The following is a 27,218-nucleotide window of genomic DNA, read 5'->3' on the forward strand; positions in this document are numbered from 1 at the left end:
TTTATCTCTCAATGTTATCTTTAAAGCTGCACATATACCAGGGGTATACAACGAGATTGCAGACTCCCTATCTCGTTCACAGTGGCGGCGTTTTCGCGACCTGGCGCCAGGAGCAGAGCAGTCCAAGACTACGGTCCCGGCAGACATTTGGGAGTGGGGGGCATGATGATCTCGGGGCTGGTGGAGATGTCTTTGGCAGTCTCTACGCGGCGAAGTTACAGGCTGGCATGGTTGGATTTTTAATCTTTTGAGAAGTTTGAGGGCAATTTTTGGGCTCAGGGGTCTGAGCGTTTGGAAGCACGGGCCTTAGGCTTTGTGCTGTATCTGATACAGGAGGGGCTATCCCCAGCCACGATAGGCGGGAAATTAGCAGGTGTCTCCTTTTATGGGAAGCTTTTCTTCGGTACGGACCCAGCACGGAATGATTTACTGGGGAAAATGCTGAAAGGATGGGGCAGGGTTAGGGCCGGGGAGGGAAGTAAGGGTAGAGAGGCCATTACTTTTGGGATACTGAAAGAACTTTTGCATGTCTTGCCAGTATGTTGCACGGATGAGCACGAAGTAGGACTTTTCAGGTTGTGTATGGTCTGGATGTTTTTCGGGGCTTTTAGGGTATCTGAATTGTTAGGCGTAGGCAAGGACTGCGGCGTGAAGGAGAAGGAGATCTGCATGCATCAAGGGAGATTAGGCATATGGCTCAGGAAGTCCAAGACGGACCAGTTAGGAAAAGGGAAGTGGGTATGGTTGGAGAAAGGAGGTGACGATCTTGCATGCCCAGTGAAAGAGTGGATGGTTTTCAAGCAAAAGTGGGGACGGGCAGGGGAAACAGGAGTGTTTGTGCATGCTTCAGGAAAGAAAATCACTAGCTACCAGTTGCTGCAGGTTTTGAGGATGGCTTTGGGTAGGACTGGTCGGCAAGCAGGGGATTTTGGAACGCACTCCTTTAGGATCGGGGCAGCAACAGCAGCAGCTCATTTGGGATGGGATTGGGCTAAGATTAAAGCAATAGGTAGATGGAAATCCAGATGCTGCGAGCGCTATGTTAGGCCATAATGAAGCCAAGGTTGGGGGGGGAGGGGGTTTAGCAGTACATTACAGTTTTTATAGTGTTGTTTCTTTACAGGATGTGTGGCCGGACCGAGGAACGATAAGACTGTGACTTGGCTAGTCGGCCATTCATTCGTACATTGGGCGGCGAAATTCGCGGAAAAACAGATCTACGGCAGATCAATGGGACTGCCCAGCAGACACCACGAAGTGCGTTGGTGGGGAAAGAGCGGAATGAGGTGGGGGAGTTTACTCCCATTTATCACAGGGAATTTGCCGCAGTGGGGATGCCCGGATTTGTTGCTGATACACTTGGGAGAAAATGACTTGGTGAGGCAATCAGGGCTCACACTGATACAATTTATGCAAAAAGATTTGGAGCTATTGAAGCGGAACCTGTGCGGGACATGTCTGGTATGGACAGAATTTATACCCAGGCGGGTATGGAGAGGGGCAATAAATCATGAAGCCATTGAACGGGCTCGGAAAAAGTTGAATAGGGCAATGAGGGTATTTTGCTGGGCCCAAGGGATTAAGGTGCTGAGGCACGAGGACATTAAGGAGCATGAGGGGCCATTGTTCAGAGATGACGGAGTACATTTATCGCAATTGGGAAATGCGTATTATTTGATGGGTTTGAGGCTGATGCTAGAGAAGCTATGGGGGGAGAACCTGTGGATTAAGAAATGAGTAAGAATCAGGGGCAAACGAAGATTTGCCGGGTGGGGCAGAAAAACGCCACATGGGTTTTCCTGGGTGGCAGGAAATGGGGGAGGGGGGAGAGCCAGATGCGGGCTTGTTCCCCCCTTCCAAGGGGAAAAATGAGGTGAAGGATCAGAATGGGGGGGGAGGATTGTTTACAAACAAGGAGGGCATGGAAGGAAGAGGGGAGTGTCTAGCAGAGGGGATTGGAAGAAAGCTATTAGAAGAGAAGGAAGGGCATGAGGAAGCTTTTAAGTTGAAAGTTGGGCGAGAGGGATTTCATACAGTTCAAAGTTGTTGTTGTTTATGTTAAATCCTGTCCTAAATAAATGACCTTTTGCACTAGAGATGAGTGTCAATGTAGGTTTGTCCCGACAGTGACTCTTAACAGTTTGACTTCTGTGGACCCCCACTGAACCATTACTGAAATCCGGGGACACCCATGGAGTCATTACTGGAAGCCAGAGACCCCTGGCCTAAGCAATTTCTATGATTTTAACCTCAGATCAATACACAAAAACACAGAAACAAGAAAACACTAAACAAATACTTAAATATTTCAGTCTTTTGTTTCATTCACAATCAAATATTTCACATTTTCAATTTTGCTTCTTCAATTGTATATACTTTATTACTTTTAACATACTAATTTTGATTTCATTTTGTTTTATAACACCTCCACCTCCCAGTATGGCTCGCAGATCCTCATGGGTTCCTCGGACCACAGGTTAAGAATCCCTGCTGTTCAAGACAAAAGTGTTGACTGTTGTAAACATACGGAGTGCGACAAAGCGAGTAACTGATGATAACTGGGATAATACAGACTTCAATCAATCTAAGGGGACGAGGACAGCAACTGGTTTAGGGCGTCATTAAACAAAATCATAACATTTTGTGAAAATGTTACATGTACATTTAAATTCCTCTGTTTTCCTCTCAATACGTTTGCAAGAACGGAAAAATAATACACTACAGAGTGAATTTATTGAGACCTGAATATGGCATTTGCTAAAAAGGTATACTTGTTCTTTATTGTACATTCCTTGAGAAGACATTTTATCACAAGAACGATCTTTATTAACATAAAATTAAAAATGGCTTTCAAGTAGTACAAAATAGCTTTCCTGTAAACAATCTGATATTCAACAGGCAACAAAAGTTTTATTGCATTTTATTGCGCTAGATTTACTTCATATGTAGTGTAAGGAAAGTAAAAATAAGTGTATACTTTTGAAAACCTTTTGTACCATAGTACTATTGCCAAAAATACATACCTAAACCTTTTTGACCTGGATTCTTTGCAAAGTTGAATGTAAACTGGTAAAAATCCTTGAACCTCCCCTGCTCTTTTAATTCCTGTTCCATTTTTGGAAGCTGTGCCTTTAATTTCTCTATGCTGTCACATCTGTATTAAAAAAAGGACATTTAATTTGTTATCAACCACTGACCACTACAAGTGTACTCCCTGTACAATCTTTGCGTGAAATAGAAATACGCCAACTAGTGGCATCGTGAGAGGAAATGTTTTACTATTAAAGGCACTTCAACCTCGTGGCATAACCGAGTGTACCTACGAAAAATATCACGAAACAAAGAAAGACCTGAAGGAACAAAGTCCATGGCCACTAGTTATTCCAAGACAATAGAGCTAGGAGTATGTTGCTGAGCTAGTTACGACTACTGCTAGGACAATTGCATGTCATCGATGGAGAGTTCAACAGAACAGACCTCATTAGGGGTAAAGGCCATGCAAGCCAACCTCTGCAGACCAACATAACCATGAAGAATTGATGGCAGAGCTCAGGCAGGAAAATGCAATGTCTGTGCCATCTTGAATAAGACCAGGAGACCAGGCCCACGAGAGGTAGTAATGTAAACCTCATCAGTCACCTCTGTGAGGGATCAGGCCAGAAAGAGGTTGAGTACCTGAGTCAGCATGCAATACGAAAAGACCCAGTTTTTCCAAAGCTGCAGACATCCTAAGGAAGATCACAGGGACGGTCACCAAGCACAAAAAACTATTTGCAGTTTCAGATGAAAGGAAGAAGCAAATGTCACGTAGCTTGCAGTCATCCAAAAAAGGACTACTGAAATTGTAAGTAATCAAAGCTTCTTCTTTTTCATACAAACTTTAACATTCCGAATAAGAGATAGCTGGTCAAACACATTGTACAATTGGATTACAGTACTTTTTTCTCTCTTATTTAACCGCTCGCCAGATTGGACACTTATGTGATAGCTTCTAGCGTGTCACAGGTCTTCAGGCCCTTAAGCTCCTAGCTGACACTTATGTAGATGTTTGCAAAATCAGACTTGTGTTTCCCCTGAATGCAAGAGAGCAAAAAAGGTTCTTTAGGAAAACCCTTTTGGTTGCAAAACAAAGAATGAACAACTCCTCAAGCACAGAACTATCCAACAGACCACAAAGACAGCCTCAAAAGACTTAGCTACATTCACACAGCATGCATTAAAAGGCTAGGGCGTGCTTTTAAAAACAATATATTTGTGAAATGTAACAAGGAATGTTATTTTGATGCCAGCCAAAATGTTAATACTCTTATTGGAAAATTTGATACACTCAAACCTTTTAATGTATTTTTCAAATGTAAGTGAAGAGAGATTATGCTGTGTCTCACACTAGGCACTCTTGAAACAATATATCTTCAAACTTGATTACCCAATTCAATGATCATGAAAACAAAATCAAAGCAACAGTAAAAGTAGTAAAGAAAATACAAAGCACCTTCAGGTTTCAAATTATTACTCGACTACAATGTCAAAGTAATTACTGAAAAGAACCATCTGAAATTTTCGAAGTTTACTAAAGTAAATACAATTATATATGTGTATACGTGAACATGCTGTGAGGAATATGTGTAAAATGTTAAAACTGGGCATTGATTGAGATGTTTACAAGTCAACAACTAGTGCTGCATAGTATGTTTTAATTCCTACTATGCCATCTATCTATTTTGGTTGAATACTTACCCAAGCTCTGTCATTCCGTCGAGGAATTCTTGCTTTGAGAACTCACATTGTGTTGCTGCCTTGAACTTCCAAGCAATAATAAGAACACTGACGCTAGCCGGATCAAGTGTCAAGTCGTCACAAAACTGCTGAATTCCATCTATTCCTATTTTATTCTCATCATGAGGATCTACGAAAAACAAACAAACAGCACAATAAAATTCTTTTTTCTACAGCTGTTTGCATGTTGGGCAGATTTGCTGAACACAAATGAGAAGAGAGAAAGAATATATGTAAGTTAAGTCTGAGGTACCATATTACTAGACAACCAGTCCAAAATGCAGAAACCTGACACAAAGATACCCATGAAGACATTTTAAAAACATGCCTTATCTGGTAACACAAAGAAGAGTTTGTCCGTTCCAAAAGGATTTTAAAATGTAGTTTGGTAAAGGTTTGTTGAGCATGAAGTACTGGCTTCTGCCATTAGGCCGTTAAGTGCTCTCCAACACATTATGGACTCCAGCCAAGGGTGCCGACGTCTCATGGGCAGTGCACCCATGTTCCAAGCAGGGCCTGTGAGGAGAACAGTTTGGTATTTACTCAGAGGGGCAGGAGGACCACACATTAATCCCTGCCCTCAACAATCTACCCATCTGACCGTGACTCTTTAAAATATCAAACTGTCACCTTCCCACAAAATTGTGAAGAAATAGGAGTGGGCAGGCAGTGACATAGCGCTACACTTATTATGTAACTAAGCTCCCTTTCTAGTTTCAATAAGGGAGTTCCGTTACACATGTGAATCATGCACAACAGTGGGTAGAAGGCCACAAAAACATGAATGCCACAGGCCATCAGAAAATAACCATTTCACAGATCAATGGCAGTTTGTTCACAGATCCAAAGTAAAGGAACCTCTGATATTTCTCCAAAACCCTTTGCCTTAGGCAAATTAGGTAGTACTGCAATATTAACATCTAGGGTATGCACTACTTATTCAGTCAACATCATTAGGTTTTGGGGAAAAAAAAGCAAATCGGGCACACAACTGATAGATGGGAGGGGGAAAACATGTACTAAATCCTTTTCCTAAATTAGAGGATCCCTTTAGAATTCATAAGCACTCAATGTCTTTCTTTAAGTACCAGTTTTCAAAACACTTTACAAAGAAAATAGTGGCGCTTAAAATCCTATATAGGACATTAAAGGCATTAGCCTTATGAACATTTTAAAACATTTTTAACAAACTAAACAACTGAGGAGGACAGTGCTGAGAAAATTGTGAAAGGCAGTTCATTTTGCATGCAGTGGGATATTCAATGTAGACTCAAAAGTCAATTATGTTTACTTTAAAGGAAAAGCAGAATGCTTATGTACAAATTCTATGAAGATGGAGAAAAGGGACTACTCATAGTAAATTGTATTTCTCAATCATGGGATATTCATTGAGATTCATAAATATAACTGATCGAGCACCTCTTTAGACTTGGAGGTGAGAAACATCAAAGGAATATTATGACAGAGACTAAGGATAAGATACATCAAAATTAACATAACAGTTTTCGTAGAAAAGCTTGCTGCCCTTGGCTAGCTTCTCTAGTGCCAGAGCCCAAACAGCAGTGTCTGTCAATTGTATGGACTGATCACCATGAACAGTCTATAAAAAGTTTACAGTAGGATTGTTCCCAAGAACAGCTGAGATATCAGTCTTTTCTTAAGAGTAAGGTGTCCCGGGCCTGCCTCGAAGAGGCTTAATTCAAGAGAATAGATACAAACATGGCTACTCAACAGGTTTTCAATGCTAAAAAAAGATCACTGTATCCTGAAAATGTTAAAACCTTAAAATTGTATAATATGTTGCCACTGTTACCATGGTAGTTTCCCTGAAGTGCCTTGAGGTTCACATGTTAATTTGTGCCTTACAAAGTCCTCCGAAACAAATAGATACATGTGCATATTTATACGAGCTAGAATTCCTCATACAACAGGCTGTCTGAAGATGCTAAGCCTCTGAAGATAATATAGTTAAACAGTTACTTAAAAACTCTCTTTAGTTCTGTTAAGCAACAAACAAAGGGCTCTTTTTATATACATCATATGAACATACCATTCCGCTGGAGAAGATAAATTTGGAAGGAAAATTGACCAGGAGACAGATTGATCTACTTGGAAATTTTATATCAGATTTAAAAGTGTATTCTTTAAGGAACTTTAATCTTAGGAGAGCATATGACCTGTAATTCGTTAATCCAATGAGTTCAAGTAATAGAGACTGGGGGTAAAAAACAGTCTAACACGAGACTTGCCGACAGGCCATTATGTGCATGAAGACTGTCTGGGGTATAAGTGCAAAAGAATGGGAGAGAATGACCTCTCACCATATTAATTAAAATGGCATTCCATTTCGATTTGTACTCTGTATGTCTGCAAAAAATCTGATGCAGAGACTAACTGGATGTTAATAATAAAAAATATATTAAAAAAAGGATTTCAGGCTTTGAAGAACTGCGATCTGCACTAAGATATTTATGTGATAAGAAAAATCTTGTAAGGGCTGTTGGGATGGCATGCCATCATGTTCTCCTGACACCAGAGTGAAAAGGATGAATAAGATGCTCTATGTATTATCCTAGCTGTTTTCTGACAAAGTACTCATGGAATCACTAGTGTCAAGAATCCAAGTTCTCATGTGTAAACATGCACAGGGTGCAAAAAAAATACAAGAAGTCACACAAACAAACAATAGAGGACAGAGGCAAAGTAGTTGCATGAAGGGCTTCAAGAAAAATAATTTCATTTAAATGCTTCACCTGCGTCCATTACAGACACCAGAATACTGGACTCTCTGTACTAAAATGGAAGTAAATAATGTGGAGCCCTAGATTCTGAGAATGGTGGTTGGTACTTGGAAATCTTGCCTGACTTTTCAGTAGCGAATGGCCTTTAATATCCAGGTATCCAAGAACGGATATACAACAATTTGCCTCCTGCCGAGGTATGCAGCCACATTTGCTTCGCATTTCAAGAATTTTTTTAAGTAGTTATTACTGGAAGCAAATGCTCACTATGAACCTCGGAGATAGTGTGTCTGTGCATACCAGGTAAATTAAACACATCCATGTTTTTCAAGTAATACATATGTTACATACAAACCGTGCCTAATTATAGATTAACATGAAGGACACTTTCTCTAGTACGTACTCCTAAGGCTTAGAGCCTAGATAACTAATATTTGGAATGGATGGTGCTAGCTAAGAGATGGTGTGAGATCTTTATCCAATTTAGCAGCAAGTTAACATCAGTCAAGGTAACAAAAATAACAAAAGCACAATAGAGAGGACTCTTCAATTCAGGTGCCCTGAGAACTATGTGAAGTTTAACACTGCGAAGCCATCCAAGATTGCACGGATCACGTTTGTAAGGAAGGAGGAGGCAGAATTGTTTACAGTTGGTTATAGGGTGCAGATAAGAAAGGCTGCACAGCAGCCCCCTCACCCTGGGCACAGAGAATCACTGGTGAGAAAGCTATAAAGAGGCCCGGGAATTTGGGCAGAGCAGACAACACGACTGATTGCTAAAAGGGACATTCTGAAGAGATTACTAGTTGTCCAGCCAGTGCAATAAGCAGGAGACTGATGACCTACAAGTGCTGGGCAGGGATTATACTAATTAAGGCGAGGTGCGTGATGTAAAATGTTTTGGGTTATTCTAATGTTCATTTCTTTTTATATAACGACTTGCTGATATTACCATAATGTTTACCATCATTCTGATACAAAAGGATCATGTTAACCACTATTGTGAAATACCAACAGCTGTGTGGGTCTACTGTTTCAAGGGCCCGGGATGAATAGATAGACACACAAAAGAGACATACAGACAGATAGATATCCCTGTAGTTACTTTTCCTGGCAGGGTGGTCTGTTTCTTTTTTTTTTTTTTTAACCTAAATCAGCCTAACTCATCGTGGAAAAGAGTGAGAGAAACCGGTCTGTTCACCTTTTCTCCCAAGGGGGCGTGACATGCATTATACCTTTGGGCCTAAGGAGATGTAACTGATGTGCCACCCAATTTCAGAGGTTCGCAATAAATACACAAAACCATAATTACCCATCGAGTGATTTTTCAAAAAGTGTAATCACCAAACAATCACTTACAGAAGGTAAAGGATGGGTATGAAGAAGTGGTGCAGAAAGGAGATGGGAAGGAAAAAAATACAAAATAGGATGAGGAGGGTAGAAGATAAAGAACAACACTCCTTCAGTATGAAGCGTTCTCAAGGTATAATCTGATTCATGACGATAAATGAGACCCTCTTAGAGTATGTCCTCTGGAAAATGTACCTTCTCTTTGGCACATCCTCTCTTACAGGAGTGGGTCTTTTGCTTAGTACACCATCTGTAATCTGCTACAGACGGCTGAAAACGACTTTTTAAGATATATATTGATGGTACCAAAAGGCACATCATCATACATAATTCATTCAGAACTAGGATCCCCCTTTATCACCGACCTGATAAAGATCCAACCCTTACTGCTATGGCACAAAATTTGGACCTCGGAACACACTGAACTAAATAAGGCCATTTTGACCGACTGCATGGAGTCTACATACGCAACAAGGGTGCCATGGCTAAAATTCATCATGACTTTCTTTGAAAACATGGGCAACAAAGCTTATTACACAAATCCAGCTCTCCTGGAAACAATCTCTAGGAAAGACCTGAGTGCTATGGCACTAAAATATCTAGAAGATCTACGATGGGAGGTTGAATCAAAAAAGTCCACCGTCAGTCACAATCAAATAATCTTGTCAACGGAGGCTATTCAGCCTTATCTGATGAACGTGATAAATCCTCGCCATCGTTTTGTGCTCACTAGAATGAGGCTGGATATATTCCATCGTTTGGTGACCTTCCCAACCATGAATGATTGGAGCACCACCCTGAAGGCCTGCCCATGCGACGCAAAGGCACAACAAACCACATTCCATGTGGTTTTATTTTGCAAATTCTACGCTAAGCAAAGAAAGCGTCTAGTAGCCCCTCTCCTAAGGCTAATCAATCTCCCTCAGTGCCGCACCGCGTACACTTGCCTTCAGGTATTATCATCTATCGAGATGTGCAGAACCTTGGCCAATTTTTTATGCTCTGTATTAAGCACAAGAAAGTGCATGGGGGCTACCAACATAACTTGAACTATTTTAGATTATTTATTATTTTTTAATCTCTAAGATTTTAGCTTATCTTATTGTATTTTATTTATTGTTTATCAAAATGTAAATTATTGTTACTTTTATGACTTGTTGAAAGTCGAATAAAGTCCTTGTACTACTACTAGTACACCATCTTTTTCTGCTTAATCATAATACTTTAACCCCTTGGGAGCTATGGAATTGCTGAAGGCATCCAAAGCACCGTGGTCGGGTGCCAAGGATGTGTCCAGCATGTCCAAGCTCCCAGCCTTAGGATTTCTGGGGATGGCAGCTTTTGCTGCCACCTATGACCCCTCCCCGGTGATCTGGTGACATCAATGCGCGCCTGGTGCTACAGGGGAAGTATTTGTATTGGGACAAGTAGGGGAAACACTGGGTGGTTGGAGTTTTGTGAATCCCTGCATATTATGGACATTTACGTCCTAGAAATACAAGAAAAATGTGCGATTTTATGCAAATTTTGGAGGTTTACATCGTGGGTAAGAAACCTTTGTGGGATCCACAAGAGGTGCACCTCCCTGTGCTCCACTTGGTGTCTAGCTTTCAGAAATGCCTGGGTTTAGTAGATTTTCAAGGGTGGCTGCCAAACCAGGGCACAAAACACACAGCTACTCCATGGACAAATTAGGTTGTTTTAGAGACAAGAAGTGGTGATGTCTCCACACTGTGTCTTGGTCCCTTTTCTATTGTGAACACTAGGCCTACCAACAAAAATGCAAGACTATTTTTATTTGGAAACTTAGACGTTTTCCTCAAGGAAATTTGAGGACACTGTGGGTTTTTAGCCAAGGTGTGAGATTTGCAAGGGCTTCAGAGTAAGCAAACATGGCGAGAGCTATGCAAGTCACCCCATCCTGGACTCACATGGATGTCTAGTTTTCAAAAATGTGCAGGTTTTATAGGTTTTTCTAGACGCTGGCTGAGCTATGGTCCAAAATCTGCAGATACCCAAACTGAGAAAAAAAAGTAAGTTTTCAGTTGAAAAATATTACATGTTCATGTTGCGTTTTGAGCCCCTTCCTGTTGCTGGCATAAGGCCTACCCCAACAAGTGAGGAACCATTTGTATCGGGAGACAGAACAGTAGAACATTTGTTACTACCCTTCATGCCTTCCAAATGTAAGCCAATATGTAAGAAAGAAGACCTTTTAAAGAATACCTGTGGGAAGTTGGCTCTGTATGTGCTATTTCAAAGTAAGGAATAGCATGCACAGAGTCCAAGGGCTCCCCTTAGAGGTAAAATAGTGGTAAAAATAGATAATACTAATGCTCTATTTTGTGGTAGTGTGGTCGAGCAGTAGGCTTATCCAAGGAGTAGTGTTAAGCATTTGTTGTACATACACATAGACAATACATGAGGTACACACACTCAGAGACAAATCCAGCCAATAGGTTTTTGTATAGAAAGATATCTTTTCTTAGTTTATTTTAAGAACCACAGGTTCAAATTCTACATGTAATATCTCATTCGAAAGGTATTGCAGGTAAGTACTTTAGGAACTTCAAATCATCAAAATTGCATGTATACTTTTCAAGTTATTCACAAATAGCTGTTTTAAAAGTGGACACTTAGTGCAATTTTCACAGTTCCTAGGGGAGGTAAGTTTTGGTTAGTTTTACCAGGTAAGTACGACACTTACAGGGTTCAGTTCTTGGTCCAAGGTAGCCCACCGTTGGGGGTTCAGAGCAACCCCAAAGTCACCACACCAGCAGCTCAGGGCCGGTCAGGTGCAGAGTTCAAAGTGGTGCCCAAAACACATAGGCTAGAATGGAGAGAAGGGGGTGCCCCGGTTCCGGTCTGCTTGCAGGTAAGTACCCGCGTCTTCGGAGGGCAGACCAGGGGGGTTTTGTAGGGCACCGGGGGGGGACACAAGCCCACACAGAAATTTCACCCTCAGCGGCGCGGGGGCGGCCGGGTGCAGTGTAGAAACAAGCGTCGGGTTTGCAATGTTAGTCTATGAGAGATCTCGGGATCTCTTCAGCGCTGCAGGCAGGCAAGGGGGGGGTTCCTCGGGGAAACCTCCACTTGATCAAGGGAGAGGGACTCCTGGGGGTCACTCCTCCAGTGAAAGTCCGGTCCTTCAGGTCCTGGGGGCTGCGGGTGCAGGGTCTCTCCCAGGTGTCGGGACTTAGGATTCAAAGAGTCGCGGTCAGGGGAAGCCTCGGGATTCCCTCTGCAGGCGGCGCTGTGGGGGCTCAGGGGGGACAGGTTTTTGTACTCACAGTCTTAGAGTAGTCCTGGGGTCCCTCCTGAGGTGTTGGATCGCCACCAGCCGAGTCGGGGTCGCCGGGTGCAGTGTTGCAAGTCTCACGCTTCTTGCGGGGAGCTTGCAGGGTTCTTTAAAGCTGCTGGAAACAAAGTTGCAGCTTTTCTTGGAGCAGGTCCGCTGTCCTCTGGAGTTTCTTGTCTTTTCGAAGCAGGGGCAGTCCTCAGAGGATGTCGAGGTCGCTGGTCCCTTTGGAAGGCGTCGCTGGAGCAGGATCTTTGGAAGGCAGGAGACAGGCCGGTGAGTTTCTGGAGCCAAGGCAGTTGTCGTCTTCTGGTCTTCCGCTGCAGGGGTTTTCAGCTGGGCAGTCCTTCTTCTTGTAGTTGCAGGAATCTAATTTTCTAGGGTTCAGGGTAGCCCTTAAATACTAAATTTAAGGGCGTGTTTAGGTCTGGGGGGTTAGTAGCCAATGGCTACTAGCCCTGAGGGTGGGTACACCCTCTTTGTGCCTCCTCCCAAGGGGAGGGGGTCACAATCCTTACCCTATTGGGGGAATCCTCCATCTGGCCGGAGGGGGCGGGCAACTCCACTAGCTGGAGTGTCCTGCTGGGTTGGCACAAAGGAGGTGAGCCTTTGAGGCTCACCGCCAGGTGTGACAATTCCTGCCTGGGGGAGGTGTTAGCATCTCCACCCAGCGCAGGCTTTGTTACTGGCCTCAGAGTGACAAAGGCACTCTCCCCATGGGGCCAGCAACATGTCTCGGTTTGTGGCAGGCTGCTAAAACTAGTCAGCCTACACAGATAGTCGGTTAAGTTTCAGGGGGCACCTCTAAGGTGCCCTCTGGGGTGTATTTTACAATAAAATGTACACTGGCATCAGTGTGCATTTATTGTGCTGAGAAGTTTGATACCAAACTTCCCAGTTTTCAGTGTAGCCATTATGGTGCTGTGGAGTTCGTGTTTGACAAACTCCCAGACCATATACTCTTATGGCTACCCTGCACTTACAATGTCTAAGGTTTTGTTTAGACACTGTAGGGGTACCATGTTCATGCACTGGTACCCTCACCTATGGTATAGTGCACCCTGCCTTAGGGCTGTAAGGCCTGCTAGAGGGGTGTCTTACCTATACTGCATAGGCAGTGAGAGGCTGGCATGGCACCCTGAGGGGAGTGCCATGTCGACTTACTCGTTTTGTCCTCACTAGCACACACAAGCTGGCAAGCAGGGTGTCTGTGCTGAGTGAGAGGTCTCCAGGGTGGCATAAGACATGCTGCAGCCCTTAGAGACCTTCCTTGGCATCAGGGCCCTTGGTACTAGAAGTACCAGTTACAAGGGACTTATCTGGATGCCAGGGTCTGCCAATTGTGGATACAAAAGTACAGGTTAGGGAAAGAACACTGGTGCTGGGGCCTGGTTAGCAGGCCTCAGCACACTTTCAATTGTAAACATAGCATCAGCAAAGGCAAAAAGTCAGGGGGCAACCATGCCAAGGAGGCATTTCCTTACACAACCCCCCCCCCAAACGAAAGAGGATGAGACTAACCTTTCCCAAGAGAGTCTTCATTTTCTAAGTGGAAGAACCTGGAAAGGCCATCTGCATTGGCATGGGCAGTCCCAGGTCTGTGTTCCACTATAAAGTCCATTCCCTGTAGGGAGATGGACCACCTCAACAGTTTAGGATTTTCACCTTTCATTTGCATCAGCCATTTGAGAGGTCTGTGGTCAGTTTGAACTAGGAAGTGAGTCCCAAAGAGGTATGGTCTCAGCTTCTTCAGGGACCAAACCACAGCAAAGGCCTCCCTCTCAATGGCACTCCAACGCTGCTCCCTGGGGAGTAACCTCCTGCTAATGAAAGCAACAGGCTGGTCAAGGCCATCATCATTTGTTTGGGACAAAACTGCCCCTATCCCATGTTCAGAGGCATCAGTCTGCACAATGAACTGCTTAGAATAATCTGGAGCTTTTAGAACTGGTGCTGAGCACATTGCTTGTTTCAGGGTGTCAAAGGCCTGTTGGCATTCCACAGTCCAGTTCACTTTCTTGGGCATTTTCTTGGAGGTGTGTTCAGTGAGGGCTGTCACAATGGATCCATATCCCTTCACAAACCTCCTGTAATACCCAGTCAAGCCAAGGAATGCCCTGACTTGAGTCTGGGTTTTTGGAGCTACCCAGTCCAGAATAGTCTGGATCTTGGGTTGGAGTGGCTGAACTTGGCCTCCACCTACAAGGTGTCCCAAGTAAACCACAGTTCCCTGCCCTATCTGGCATTTGGATGCCTTGATAGAGAGGCCTGCAGATTGCAGAGCCTTCAAAACCTTCTTCAGGTGGACCAGGTGATCCTGCCAGGTGGAGCTAAAGACAGCAATATCATCAAGATAAGCTGTGCTAAAGGACTCCAAGCCAGCAAGGACTTGATTCACCAACCTTTGGAAGGTGGCAGGGGCATTCTTTAAACCAAAGGGCATAACAGTAAACTGATAATGCCCATCAGGTGTGGAGAATGCTGTTTTCTCTTTTGCTCCAGGTGCCATTTTTATTTGCCAGTACCCTGCTGTCAAGTCAAAGGTACTTAAGAATTTGGCAGCACCTAATTTGTCTATGAGCTCATCAGCTCTTGGAATTGGATGAGCATCTGTCTTGGTGACAGAATTGAGCCCTCTGTAGTCCACACAAAACCTCATCTCTTTCTTTCCATCTTTGGTGTGAGGTTTGGGGACTAAGACCACTGGGCTAGCCCAGGGGCTGTCAGAGCGCTCAATTACTCCCAATTCCAGCATCTTGTGGACTTCCACCTTGATGCTTTCTTTAACATGGTCAGATTGTCTAAAGATTTTGTTCTTGACAGGCATGCTGTCTCCTGTGTCCACATCATGGGTACACAGGTGTGTCTGACCAGGGGTTAAGGAGAAGAGTTCAGGAAACTGTTGTAGGACTCTCCTACAATCAGCTTGCTGTTGGCCAGAGAGGGTGTCTGAGTAGATCACTCCATCTACTGTGCCATCTTTTGGGTCTGATGACAGAAGATCAGGGAGAGGTTCACTCTCTGCCTCCTGATCCTCATCTGTTACCATCAACAGATTGACATCAGCCCGGTCATGGAAGAGCTTAAGGCGGTTCACATGGATCACCCTCTTGGGGCTCCTGCTTGTGCCCAGGTCCACCAGGTAGGTGACCTGACTCTTCCTTTCTAGTACTGGGTAAGGGCCACTCCATTTGTCCTGGAGTGCCCTGGGAGCCACAGGCTCCAGAACCCAGACTTTCTGCCCTGGTTGGAACTCAACCAGTGCAGCCTTTTGGTCATACCAAAACTTCTGGAGCTGTTGGCTGGCCTCAAGGTTTTTGGTTGCCTTTTCCATGTACTCTGCCATTCTAGAGCGAAGGCCAAGTACATAGTCCACTATGTCCTGTTTAGGCTCATGGAGAGGTCTCTCCCAGCCTTCTTTAACAAGGGCAAGTGGTCCCCTTACAGGATGACCAAACAGAAGTTCAAAGGGTGAGAATCCTACTCCCTTCTGTGGCACCTCTCTGTAAGCGAAAAGCAGGCATGGCAAGAGGACATCCCATCTCCTTTTGAGTTTTTCTGGGAGCCCCATGATCATGCCCTTTAATGTCTTGTTGAATCTCTCAACTAAGCCATTAGTTTGTGGATGGTATGGTGTAGTGAATTTATAAGTCACCCCACACTCATTCCACATGTGCTTTAGGTATGCTGACATGAAGTTGGTACCTCTGTCAGACACCACCTCCTTAGGGAAACCCACTCTGGTAAAGATACCAATGAGGGCCTTGGCTACTGCAGGGGCAGTAGTCGACCTAAGGGGAATAGCTTCAGGATACCTGGTAGCATGATCCACTACTACCAGGATATACATATTTCCTGAGGCTGTGGGAGGTTCCAGTGGACCAACTATGTCCACACCCACTCTTTCAAAGGGAACCCCCACCACTGGAAGTGGAATGAGGGGGGCCTTTGGATGTCCACCTGTCTTACCACTGGCTTGACAGGTGGGGCAGGAGAGGCAAAACTCCTTAACCATGTTGGACATATTGGGCCAGTAGAAGTGGTTGACTAACCTCTCCCACGTCTTGGTTTGTCCCAAATGTCCAGCAAGGGGAATGTCATGGGCCAATGTTAGGATGAACTTCCTGAACAGCTGAGGCACTACCACTCTCCTAGTGGCACCAGGTTTGGGGTCTCTGGCCTCAGTGTACAGGAGTCCATCTTCCCAATAGACCCTATGCGTTCCATTTTTCTTGCCTTTGGACTCTTCAGCAGCTTGCTGCCTAAGGCCTTCAAGAGAGGGACAGGTTTCTTGTCCCTTACACAGCTCCTCCCTTGAGGGTCCCCCTGGGCCTAAGAGCTCAACCTGATAAGGTTCAAGCTCCAAAGGCTCAGTTCCCTCAGAGGGCAGAACTTCTTCCTGAGAAGAGAGGTTCCCTTTCTTTTGCTGTGTTGTAGTTGGTTTCCCAACTGACTTTCCTGTTCTCTTGGTAGGCTGGGCCATTCTTCCAGACTCCAGCTCTACTTGTTCACCCTGTGCCTTGCATTGTGCTCTTGTTTTCACACACACCAGTTCAGGGATACCCAGCATTGCTGCATGGGTTTTTAGTTCTACCTCAGCCCATGCTGAGGACTCCAGGTCATTTCCAAGCAGACAGTCCACTGGGATATTTGAGGAGACCACCACCTGTTTCAGGCCATTGACCCCTCCCCATTCTAAAGTAACCATTGCCATGGGATGTACTTTTCTCTGATTGTCAGCGTTGGTGACTGTGTAAGTTTTTCCAGTCAGGTATTGGCCAGGGGAAACCAGTTTCTCTGTCACCATGGTGACACTGGCACCTGTATCCCTCAGGCCCTCTATTCTAGTCCCATTAATTAAGAGTTGCTGTCTGTATTTTTGCATGTTAGGCGGCCAGACAGCTAGTGTGGCTAAATCCACCCCACCCTCAGAAACTAGAATAGCTTCAGTGTGGACCCTGATTTGCTCTGGGCACACTGTTGATCCCACTTGGAGACTAGCCATACCAGTGTTACCTGGATGGGAGTTTGGAGTGGAACCTTTCTTGGGACAGGCCTTGTCTCCAGTTTGGTGTCCATGCTGTTTACAGCTATGACACCAGGCCTTTTTGGGATCAAAGTTTTTACCCTTGTACCCATTGTTTTGTGAAGAGGCTCTGGGCCCACCCTCCTGTGCAGGTTTTTGGGGGCCTGTAGAAGACTCTTTACTATTTTTAGTTTTGGCTGTCTCATCACCCTTCCCCTGGGGAGTCTTTGTGACCCCTTTCTTTTGGTCACCCCCTGTTGAAGTCTTGGACACCCTTGTCTTGACCCAATGGTCCGCCTTCTTTCCCAATTCTTGGGGAGAAATTGGTCCTAGGTCTACCAGATGCTGATGCAGTTTATCATTGAAACAATTACTTAACAGGTGTTCTTTCACAAATAAATTGTACAGCCCATCATAATTACTTACACCACTGCCTTGAATCCAACCATCTAGTGTTTTCACTGAGTAGTCAACAAAGTCAACCCAGGTCTGGCTCGAGGATTTTTGAGCCCCCCTGAATCTAATCCTGTACTCCTCAGTGGAGAATCCAAAGCCCTCAATCAGGGTACCCTTCATGAGGTCATAAGATTCTGCATCTTTTCCAGAGAGTGTGAGGAGTCTATCCCTACACTTTCCAGTGAACATTTCCCAAAGGAGAGCACCCCAGTGAGATCTGTTCACTTTTCTGGTTACACAAGCCCTCTCAAAAGCTGTGAACCACTTGGTGATGTCATCACCATCTTCAAATTTTGTCACAATCCCTTTGGGGATTTTTAACATGTCAGGAGAATCTCTGACCCTATTTATATTGCTGCCACCATTGATGGGTCCTAGGCCCATCTCTTGTCTTTCCCTTTCTATGGCTAGGAGCTGTCTCTCTAAAGCCAATCTTTTGGCCATCCTGGCTAACAGGAGGTCATCTTTACTGAGAGCATCCTCAGTGATTTCAGAAATGTGGGACCCTCCTGTGAGGGACTCACTATTTCTGACTAACACAGTTGGAGACAGGACTTGAGGGGTCCTGTTCTCCCTATTTAGGACTGGAGGAGGGACATTGGCCTCCAAGTCACTAATTTCTTCCTCTGTGATGTCATCATCAGAGGGGTTGGCTTTTTCAAACTCTGCCAACAGCTCCTGGAGCTGAATTTTGGTAGGTCTGGAGCCAATGGTTATTTTTTTGATATTACAGAGAGACCTTAGCTCCCTCATCTTAAGATGGAGGTAAGGTGTGGTGTCGAGTTCCACCACATTCATCTCTGTATCAGACATTATTTTGCTAAAAGTTGGAAGACTTTTTAAAGAATCTAAAACTGTTTCTAGAATCTAATTTCAAACCTTTAACAAACTTTTAAACTCTAAAAGACAATGCTAAACAGGGACTTAACACACAAGGCCCTAGCAGGACTTTTAAGAATTTAGAAAAATTTTAAATTGCAAAAATGAATTTCTAATGACAATTTTGGAATTTGTCGTGTGATCAGGTATTGGCTGAGTAGTCCAGCAAATGCAAAGTCTTGTACCCCACCGCTGATCCACCAATGTAGGAAGTTGGCTCTGTATGTGCTATTTCAAAGTAAGGAATAGCATGCACAGAGTCCAAGGGTTCCCCTTAGAGGTAAAATAGTGGTAAAAATAGATAATACTAATGCTCTATTTTGTGGTAGTGTGGTCGAGCAGTAGGCTTATCCAAGGAGTAGTGTTAAGCATTTGTTGTACATACACATAGACAATAAATGAGGTACACACACTCAGAGACAAATCCAGCCAATAGGTTTTTGTATAGAAAGATATCTTTTCTTAGTTTATTTTAAGAACCACAGGTTCAAATTCTACATGTAATATCTCATTCGAAAGGTATTGCAGGTAAGTACTTTAGGAACTTCAAATCATCAAAATTGCATGTATACTTTTCAAGTTATTCACAAATAGCTGTTTTAAAAGTGGACACAGTGCAATTTTCACAGTTCCTAGGGGAGGTAAGTTTTGGTTAGTTTTACCAGGTAAGTACGACACTTACAGGGTTCAGTTCTTGGTCCAAGGTAGCCCACCGTTGGGGGTTCAGAGCAACCCCAAAGTCACCACACCAGCAGCTCAGGGCCGGTCAGGTGCAGAGTTCAAAGTGGTGCCCAAAACACATAGGCTAGAATGGAGAGAAGGGGGTGCCCCGGTTCCGGTCTGCTTGCAGGTAAGTACCCGCGTCTTCGGAGGGCAGACCAGGGGGGTTTTGTAGGGCACCGGGGGGGACACAAGTCCACACAGAAATTTCACCCTCAGCGGCGCGGGGGCGGCCGGGTGCAGTGTAGAAACAAGCGTCGGGTTTGCAATGTTAGTCTATGAGAGATCTCTGGATCTCTTCAGCGCTGCAGGCAGGCAAGGGGGGGGTTCCTCGGGGAAACCTCCACTTGATCAAGGGAGAGGGACTCCTGGGGGTCACTCCTCCAGTGAAAGTCCGGTCCTTCAGGTCCTGGGGGCTGCGGGTGCAGGGTCTCTCCCAGGTGTCGGGACTTAGGATTCAAAGAGTCGCGGTCAGGGGAAGCCTCGGGATTCCCTCTGCAGGCGGCGCTGTGGGGGCTCAGGGGGGACAGGTTTTTGTACTCACAGTCTTAGAGTAGTCCTGGGGTCCCTCCTGAGGTGTTGGATCGCCACCAGCCGAGTCGGGGTCGCCGGGTGCAGTGTTGCAAGTCTCACGCTTCTTGCGGGGAGCTTGCAGGGTTCTTTAAAGCTGCTGGAAACAAAGTTGCAGCTTTTCTTGGAGCAGGTCCGCTGTCCTCGGGAGTTTCTTGTCTTTTCGAAGCAGGGGCAGTCCTCAGAGGATGTCGAGGTCGCTGGTCCCTTTGGAAGGCGTCGCTGGAGCAGGATCTTTGGAAGGCAGGAGACAGGCCGGTGAGTTTGTGGAGCCAAGGCAGTTGTCGTCTTCTGGTCTTCCGCTGCAGGGGTTTTCAGCTGGGCAGTCCTTCTTCTTGTAGTTGCAGGAATCTAATTTTCTAGGGTTCAGGGTAGCCCTTAAATACTAAATTTAAGGGCGTGTTTAGGTCTGGGGGGTTAGTAGCCAATGGCTACTAGCCCTGAGGGTGGGTACACCCTCTTTGTGCCTCCTCCCAAGGGGAGGGGGTCACAATCCTAACCCTATTGGGGGAATCCTCCATCTGCAAGATGGAGGATTTCTAAAAGTTAGAGTCACTTCAGCTCAGGACACCTTAGGGGCTGTCCTGACTGGCCAGTGACTCCTCCTTGTTTTTCTCATTATTTTCTCCGGCCTTGCCGCCAAAAGTGGGGCCTGGCCGGAGGGGGCGGGCAACTCCACTAGCTGGAGTGTCCTGCTGGGTTGGCACAAAGGAGGTGAGCCTTTGAGGCTCACCGCCAGGTGTGACAATTCCTGCCTGGGGGAGGTGTTAGCATCTCCACCCAGTGCAGGCTTTGTTACTGGCCTCAGAGTGACAAAGGCACTCTCCCCATGGGGCCAGCAACATGTCTCGGTTTGTGGCAGGCTGCTAAAACTAGTCAGCCTACACAGATAGTCGGTTAAGTTTCAGGGGGCACCTCTAAGGTGCCCTCTGGGGTGTATTTTACAATAAAATGTACACTGGCATCAGTGTGCATTTATTGTGCTGAGAAGTTTGATACCAAACTTCCCAGTTTTCAGTGTAGCCATTATGGTGCTGTGGAGTTCGTGTTTGACAAACTCCCAGACCATATACTCTTATGGCTACCCTGCACTTACAATGTCTAAGGTTTTGTTTAGACACTGTAGGGGTACCATGTTCATGCACTGGTACCCTCACCTATGGTATAGTGCACCCTGCCTTAGGGCTGTAAGGCCTGCTAGAGGGGTGTCTTACCTATACTGCATAGGCAGTGAGAGGCTGGCATGGCACCCTGAGGGGAGTGCCATGTCGACTTACTCGTTTTGTCCTCACTAGCACACACAAGCTGGCAAGCAGGGTGTCTGTGCTGAGTGAGAGGTCTCCAGGGTGGCATAAGACATGCTGCAGCCCTTAGAGACCTTCCTTGGCATCAGGGCCCTTGGTACTAGAAGTACCAGTTACAAGGGACTTATCTGGATGCCAGGGTCTGCCAATTGTGGATACAAAAGTACAGGTTAGGGAAAGAACACTGGTGCTGGGGCCTGGTTAGCAGGCCTCAGCACACTTTCAATTGTAAACATAGCATCAGCAAAGGCAAAAAGTCAGGGGGCAACCATGCCAAGGAGGCATTTCCTTACAATACCCTCAGAATTGCATGCTAGTATTGGTACCCAAAATTCCGAGATGTACAAATAACCATTGCTCCTAAACTGAGTATCTGGTGTACAGTTCAGAAATGCATTAGTTTCCTTTATACCTATTTTTCACTCTTTAGAATTTCCCATATGAATTTCTGTATACTCTGTGCACAATGAAAGACTATGGTAGGGTGTAGCTCAGTTATTGTCTTTGGGTACCATGGGATACTGGAAAATCTACAAACCTTATATACCCCCAGGACTAGAAGGGTCTTGGTGACTCAACAGCATATTGCTTTTGTAAACTGCACATCAGGACAAAACAAAACCGACGCAAACTGCTGTTTTTGCCTCCTCATTTAAAATTTGTTTATATTAACAGTTAGTTTGTTTGGCAAAACCTCGAGGGCTCTCTACCAATGACCCCTTGCTAAATATTTAATTTTGTGTACCTTTCAGAAATCCAAGATTTCCTGGTTTCAACAGGTTTCCATCGGATTCACACCTGTTCCTACCACAAACTGGAAGTAGGTAGAAAGCACAAAAATTAGGAAAAATGGGCTCTCTTTAAAACATACCAAAACTGTAGTAACATTTTTTTGATCCAGCTCTGCATGTGACTGAACGCTGGAAAGATGGTGACTTTAGCAAAGCAAACCTTTCGTAATGCCATTTTTGGTGGGGGTGGGGAGACATTTTTGGGGGCAGGACAGACACAATTTAGCTTTATTTTGGCTGTTTTCTCGGTTCTTTCCAGGGGCTCCACAAATCCTGGGTACTTCTAGTATCCCCAGGATGTTGGATGCAAATTTGGGGAAAATTGTTCCAGAGGCCAAAGCGTCAACTACCCCACATATACAAAAAAGGGGGCCGCACTCTAGGTGGAAAAGGCGTAGCAGCAAAGAGTTAATATTAGTTTCTTTTTCTGAGCTAAGGATTATGGCTATTGATATAGTACATTTTCATCTTGGGGAGGGGGGTAGTATCTCTCTTCGACATATGCCTGCCAACTCACGTAATTGTCTTTGGAGAATCTTTTTACCAAAGGGGAAGATGTAGGAGTGGCACTCCAGGATAGTTTTACTGAGAAGGGCTTTTTAGGTCACGCATAACATTTATATCACTTAATGTTGACAATGTTTGATGTAAAAACTGTTTTGAATAGAATCCTCTTAAAAAAACTTGATTTGCTGCAATGATGCTTTTTGTTTTGTTAAAATGCTCTGAGGGCTGTCAGAGAGGGTCACAGAAACACAGTGGTGGGGAATAAGGCTCCCCTGGCTTTTGGCCAGACTGCATGAAACACACCTACAGGGTAATGTTCTACAGCACAGTCTCTGGAAAATAGGGCTTTGTAGTCTGGAAGTAGTCACCAAGAGACAAAATACACAGACCAAGAGAATACTTTATTAGTATTTCACAACCATCCTAGTCTTCAAAGAGTGACCCAAACGCTTAGAGTTGTGCCTTTAAAATGGATTTCCTAAGAATGTATATTTAGAAAAAGTCAAAAGGGAGGAGTAAAGTGTACAGAATCTCCTGCGAAGCAATAAAATAAACCGATTTTCAAATGTCACCAAACTTTACTGTGGCACAGCATGAGCCTTGTTGCTTGGCCTTATATTTAAAAAGATGTTCATGAGTCTAAATCTAGCAAAAATCTTTTATATTAAAAAAAAAAAAAAAAAAAAAAAACACAACTGTCCAATTTAAACATAAAACAAAAAAAATAATCGTGGAGGGGGAATCATAAACAGGCTTAGCGATTGATTGTTTCTGAACTTAATGATGGTACTATGACGGAGCAAGGTGAAGCACCTTAGTTAAAAAAAATTGATTAATTAAGAGAAGCGGTTTCTCCTCTGTGGAAGCCTGAGTGTGTGGTTTCTGGTGCAGCAGCACCTGTGAATGCTCAATTATACTTACTAATGCATACAGTACTACAAAATGTGATTTTCCTTGATAAATATCGTGTTTTATGCTATGGTTTAGACAAAGGTTTTGAAATCGGCAGATGTTAACTTCTCAAACCTGTGTGGAGTTTATTATTTTTTTAAATACAAAAAGGACATATCACCCATTGCACATAACCATGATACACTCCTGTTTTAAAAAATTTTAGAACATTTTTAGAAGATTGCACCAAACCACAATACACATATGGATATGCTGACTGGTAAGGTTGTCATGTTACACAGATGCAAATACTTCATTAAAGTTAGGTAGGTCAAGTTAACTGTTCCTTACTGTTCAAAATACTTTCCGTTTAATATAAACCATATTTGATTGGCTTTGTTTCTTTCACAAAACCATGCTAGCTCCTACTAAGCAGCTTTTCTTCTTTCCTCTAGACGTTTCCACACAAGATCCTCATTAATTTCAGGTCTTTAGACAGGATCTAATATAAAAGCATCAAAGTGCTTGATCCAAGATATAAACATTTTTTTTATTTAACACAGATTCTCAAAATAAGGTAAAAGATGTACAATGGTTTCTGTACAGGATGAATAGCTAGCAAGGTAGTTTTTTTTTCTCCTCATTACCAACTTTATTTATTTTTACAACAGTGCGGATCCTCAGGGAACAAGCAATAATCAGATATTTGACTCCGCAAGCGTGAGTCTCTACATTACGTAAATATGCTACATTGGCAAATCATGATATGACCACGGTTTCACCCACACTTTGTCATGTTTCTGAGGACACCCACGGTATACATAAATTGTCTTTAACTTGAGCACACCAATCAACTCCCGCCCACCACGTTCATATCGAAGAGGTGTAGACTGTTTCCAGGTGCGGGCTATATCTTTTGGCTATCAAGCAGACCACCCCTATTAAAATACGATCTGCTTGTGGGCCTCCTAATTCCTCCAGCAGCCCCAACAGCGCTAGCTTGGGAGTTAGGTCGATTGAGCATCCCAGGACTTCTGATATTCCCCCTCACCCTCCCAAAACGATTGTAGCATCAGGCCATCACATACAACGTGCAAAAAGTCACCAGCTAGAACAGGTTCCCGTGAACATTCGCTGTAAGCGTGCTGGGGACAGGCAGGTAGCGTGGAAGTAATTCATTTGTATCATACGAAATTGCATGGATATTGCTAGCTCTCTGGGAGCCAAAAAGGTAGGTATTTATAGTTTACTTAACATGCTGAACAAACATCCACCCGTTAACGAACTACAATAGCTCTCAAACGCAAAAATAAAAGTTTGCTGCGCTGCCTCTACATTTGAAGATAAACTGAGGCATTATGGGAGAGTATACCTATAGTGCTGCACTTTACAAATACCAAACTGAATGAAATTTAACAGGAGCGAGGAAAATTAATAGTAAATCGACAGGATTACTCACATTAGCAAATGGTTGAGGCTTCAGAGAAGGCCTGTACAACTTGTCACATAACAAAGCACACGACGCACACAACATAAGTTGATGCCAACCATAATATGCAGCATCATACGCCACAGACTGAGCAATGGAGAAAGATGTTGCCAGAGGTAATGCACCAATAGTATTGGAGTTAATGCAAGTAACATTTGCTTACTTTTATGCCCTAATCTCATCACCTGGACCGGACTACCAAATGAAGTCAAATTAGGAGGTAGGACTGATGCGGGGATGGAGATAGGGGTATGGACTGGAAGACAGAGCGGCACTATACGTGGACGATGTCCTAGTATTCCTAGGGATCCTCCAACCTCAGCTCCTAGATGTTTGGAACTACTGGATCCTATGGAGAGGCCTCAGGCCTTCGCATTAATGCAAACAAGTCTATCCTGGTGGAGGTGGCCGGAGACACAGAGGGCCACTGCGGATGCCCGAAATTGAAATATCTGGGGATTCACATAACACACTTACCGGAACCAGTATGGCCACTTAACTTCCGGAATCTGACTACGACCCTGGATCGAGATCTGCATAGTTGGCTACAGCAACTCTCAAAACCAAAAGGCTTCCACCAGTGGGACCAGATAGGAATTACATACCTGGGAGACATCTACAAAGGGGACAACTTGATGGCCTTTCAGGATTTAAAAGCCCAATATGCTCTAGCAAATACACAATTCTTCCACTTCAGAACACACATCCACCAGGAGCTCAACTCCCAAAATACAGCCCATTAGAGACAAAAGTACTAATGGGACAACTGAGGAAGAAAGCAATAACCCAAATCTACTGATCCTTGCTCATTCATGTCTCAGGCAGCCTAGACTAACTGAGACAGCAATGGGTTAACTAGGTCAGTGAATTAGGTGACGACGAATGGAGGGAAGCATCCTTGGCCCCAAGAGAACTAGCCATATCTGCACGATTACGTATGGTACAATTCAACTACTTTCACAAAACCTTCCTGTCCCCCACCTGCATACAGCGAATATTCCCAGAGGCCCATCTGACCTGTGCGAGGTGTAGTCTTCCCACTGGGGATTTCTTTCATGTGGCCTGGGAATGCCTGTAGCTAAGGCCCTTCTGGGAGGCAGTGGGAAGAGATTTGAGGTCCTGGGATGCCCGATTGTATTGACCCCTACATTAGCATTGCTGGGGCTAATGTAGTAGTTGGGAGGCCCACAAGCGGACCACAATTTCATAGGAGTGGCCTGCCTAATAGCCAAGAGAGATATAGCCTGCCTGTGGAAGCAACCCACACCCCCATCGTTAGTAGTGTGGTGGACGTTGATTGGTGTGCACAACAAGAAAAGCTTATGTATGCATCTTGCGGCTGTCCACAGAAACATGACAAATTGTGGGGGAAATGGTGGAACTATTACAGGTTGCCAAAATAGAAGGGCCGTAACATGTGGAGATGGTCTAATTAGTGCTTGTTACCAGTATTTATTTTATGGCCGTGCACACTGTTCAAAAGCAATAAAATTGGTTAATAAAATATATATATATTTTTTTAAATGGTAGGAGGTTGGAATATAGCAGACTCAAAGTAGGATATGAGGGAATACAAAGCAAGGTAGAGCACAGTCAAATTGTGTATTAGCCCTGGCTAGGGTATTACAAAGTAACTATTCGGAGGACTTGTCAATGGCGTTCATATATTCTGCTTTACATGTCTCTCGACAGCCTGTGGAAAAGAAGCACTATGAATGTTCAGTGGAATGATCTGGAATTTTATCAATGTATGAACAGCCAGGTTCTGTGTTGCTTGGAAAAAGAGAATGATTTTTACTAGGAAAACTCAAGATGTAGAAGTAGCAAAGACAAAAAAAGTATTGGGCCGATATCACTGAAAGTGGGGTACAGGCCTATGTGCACACTCAAAAAGTGGGGCCTACATACAAAAGAACCATTCACCCCTTTATCAGAAAATTGTCCAGGCTCTTGTGCAGGAGTCAATTGCATGTGTAGGAAAAGGCACAGAGGTCATGGATGGGAGGTGAAGTTAGCAGTGACTATCACTGCACAGATGGCATCCCAAACCCTTAAGGATCTCAGATTTCAACCACCCCATATGTAAACCATGAGTGACCCCCCCTCAAAAGGTAGGTGCATGATAATGAGCAGTTACAGACATAATGGTCCCAGTTTCACCGATAGTGTCTGCATACGTGCTCCTTGGCCTTCAGCGCACAATGATATTTATCACCTGGTAGATGACCCTCAAGGATTCCTGGCACCCTTATTGAACCCACAAAATGTTGCTGCGGGGGGCAGCAGAACAAACTGATCATAACCTCATGGATAGTACACAGTCAGCTCTTACTCCCAGAGTCTAAGCACATGCTTTGGTAGAAGGAGTAGTCAACCTCAACAAGGAGGAGTTGGTTGGAATGCTTAATTTAATCTCCGTG

General features: G+C 44.3%; 1 protein-coding gene across 1 annotated transcript in view; it reads right to left on the reverse strand.

The window, feature by feature from the left end:
* DCUN1D1 (defective in cullin neddylation 1 domain containing 1) overlaps positions 1–27,218 on the reverse strand; it is a 140,994-nt gene that overhangs the window by 76,852 nt on the left and 36,924 nt on the right. The window contains exons 3-4 of the mRNA XM_069213102.1: positions 4,738–4,906; positions 3,024–3,154 (exon numbers count right to left, since the gene is read on the reverse strand). Coding sequence (XP_069069203.1) covers positions 3,024–3,154; positions 4,738–4,906 — 300 coding nt within the window. The remainder of the gene's footprint in view (positions 1–3,023; positions 3,155–4,737; positions 4,907–27,218) is intronic.

Source organism: Pleurodeles waltl, chromosome 11 (assembly GCF_031143425.1).
Source record: "Pleurodeles waltl isolate 20211129_DDA chromosome 11, aPleWal1.hap1.20221129, whole genome shotgun sequence".
NCBI classification, from domain to species: Eukaryota; Metazoa; Chordata; class Amphibia; order Caudata; family Salamandridae; genus Pleurodeles; species Pleurodeles waltl.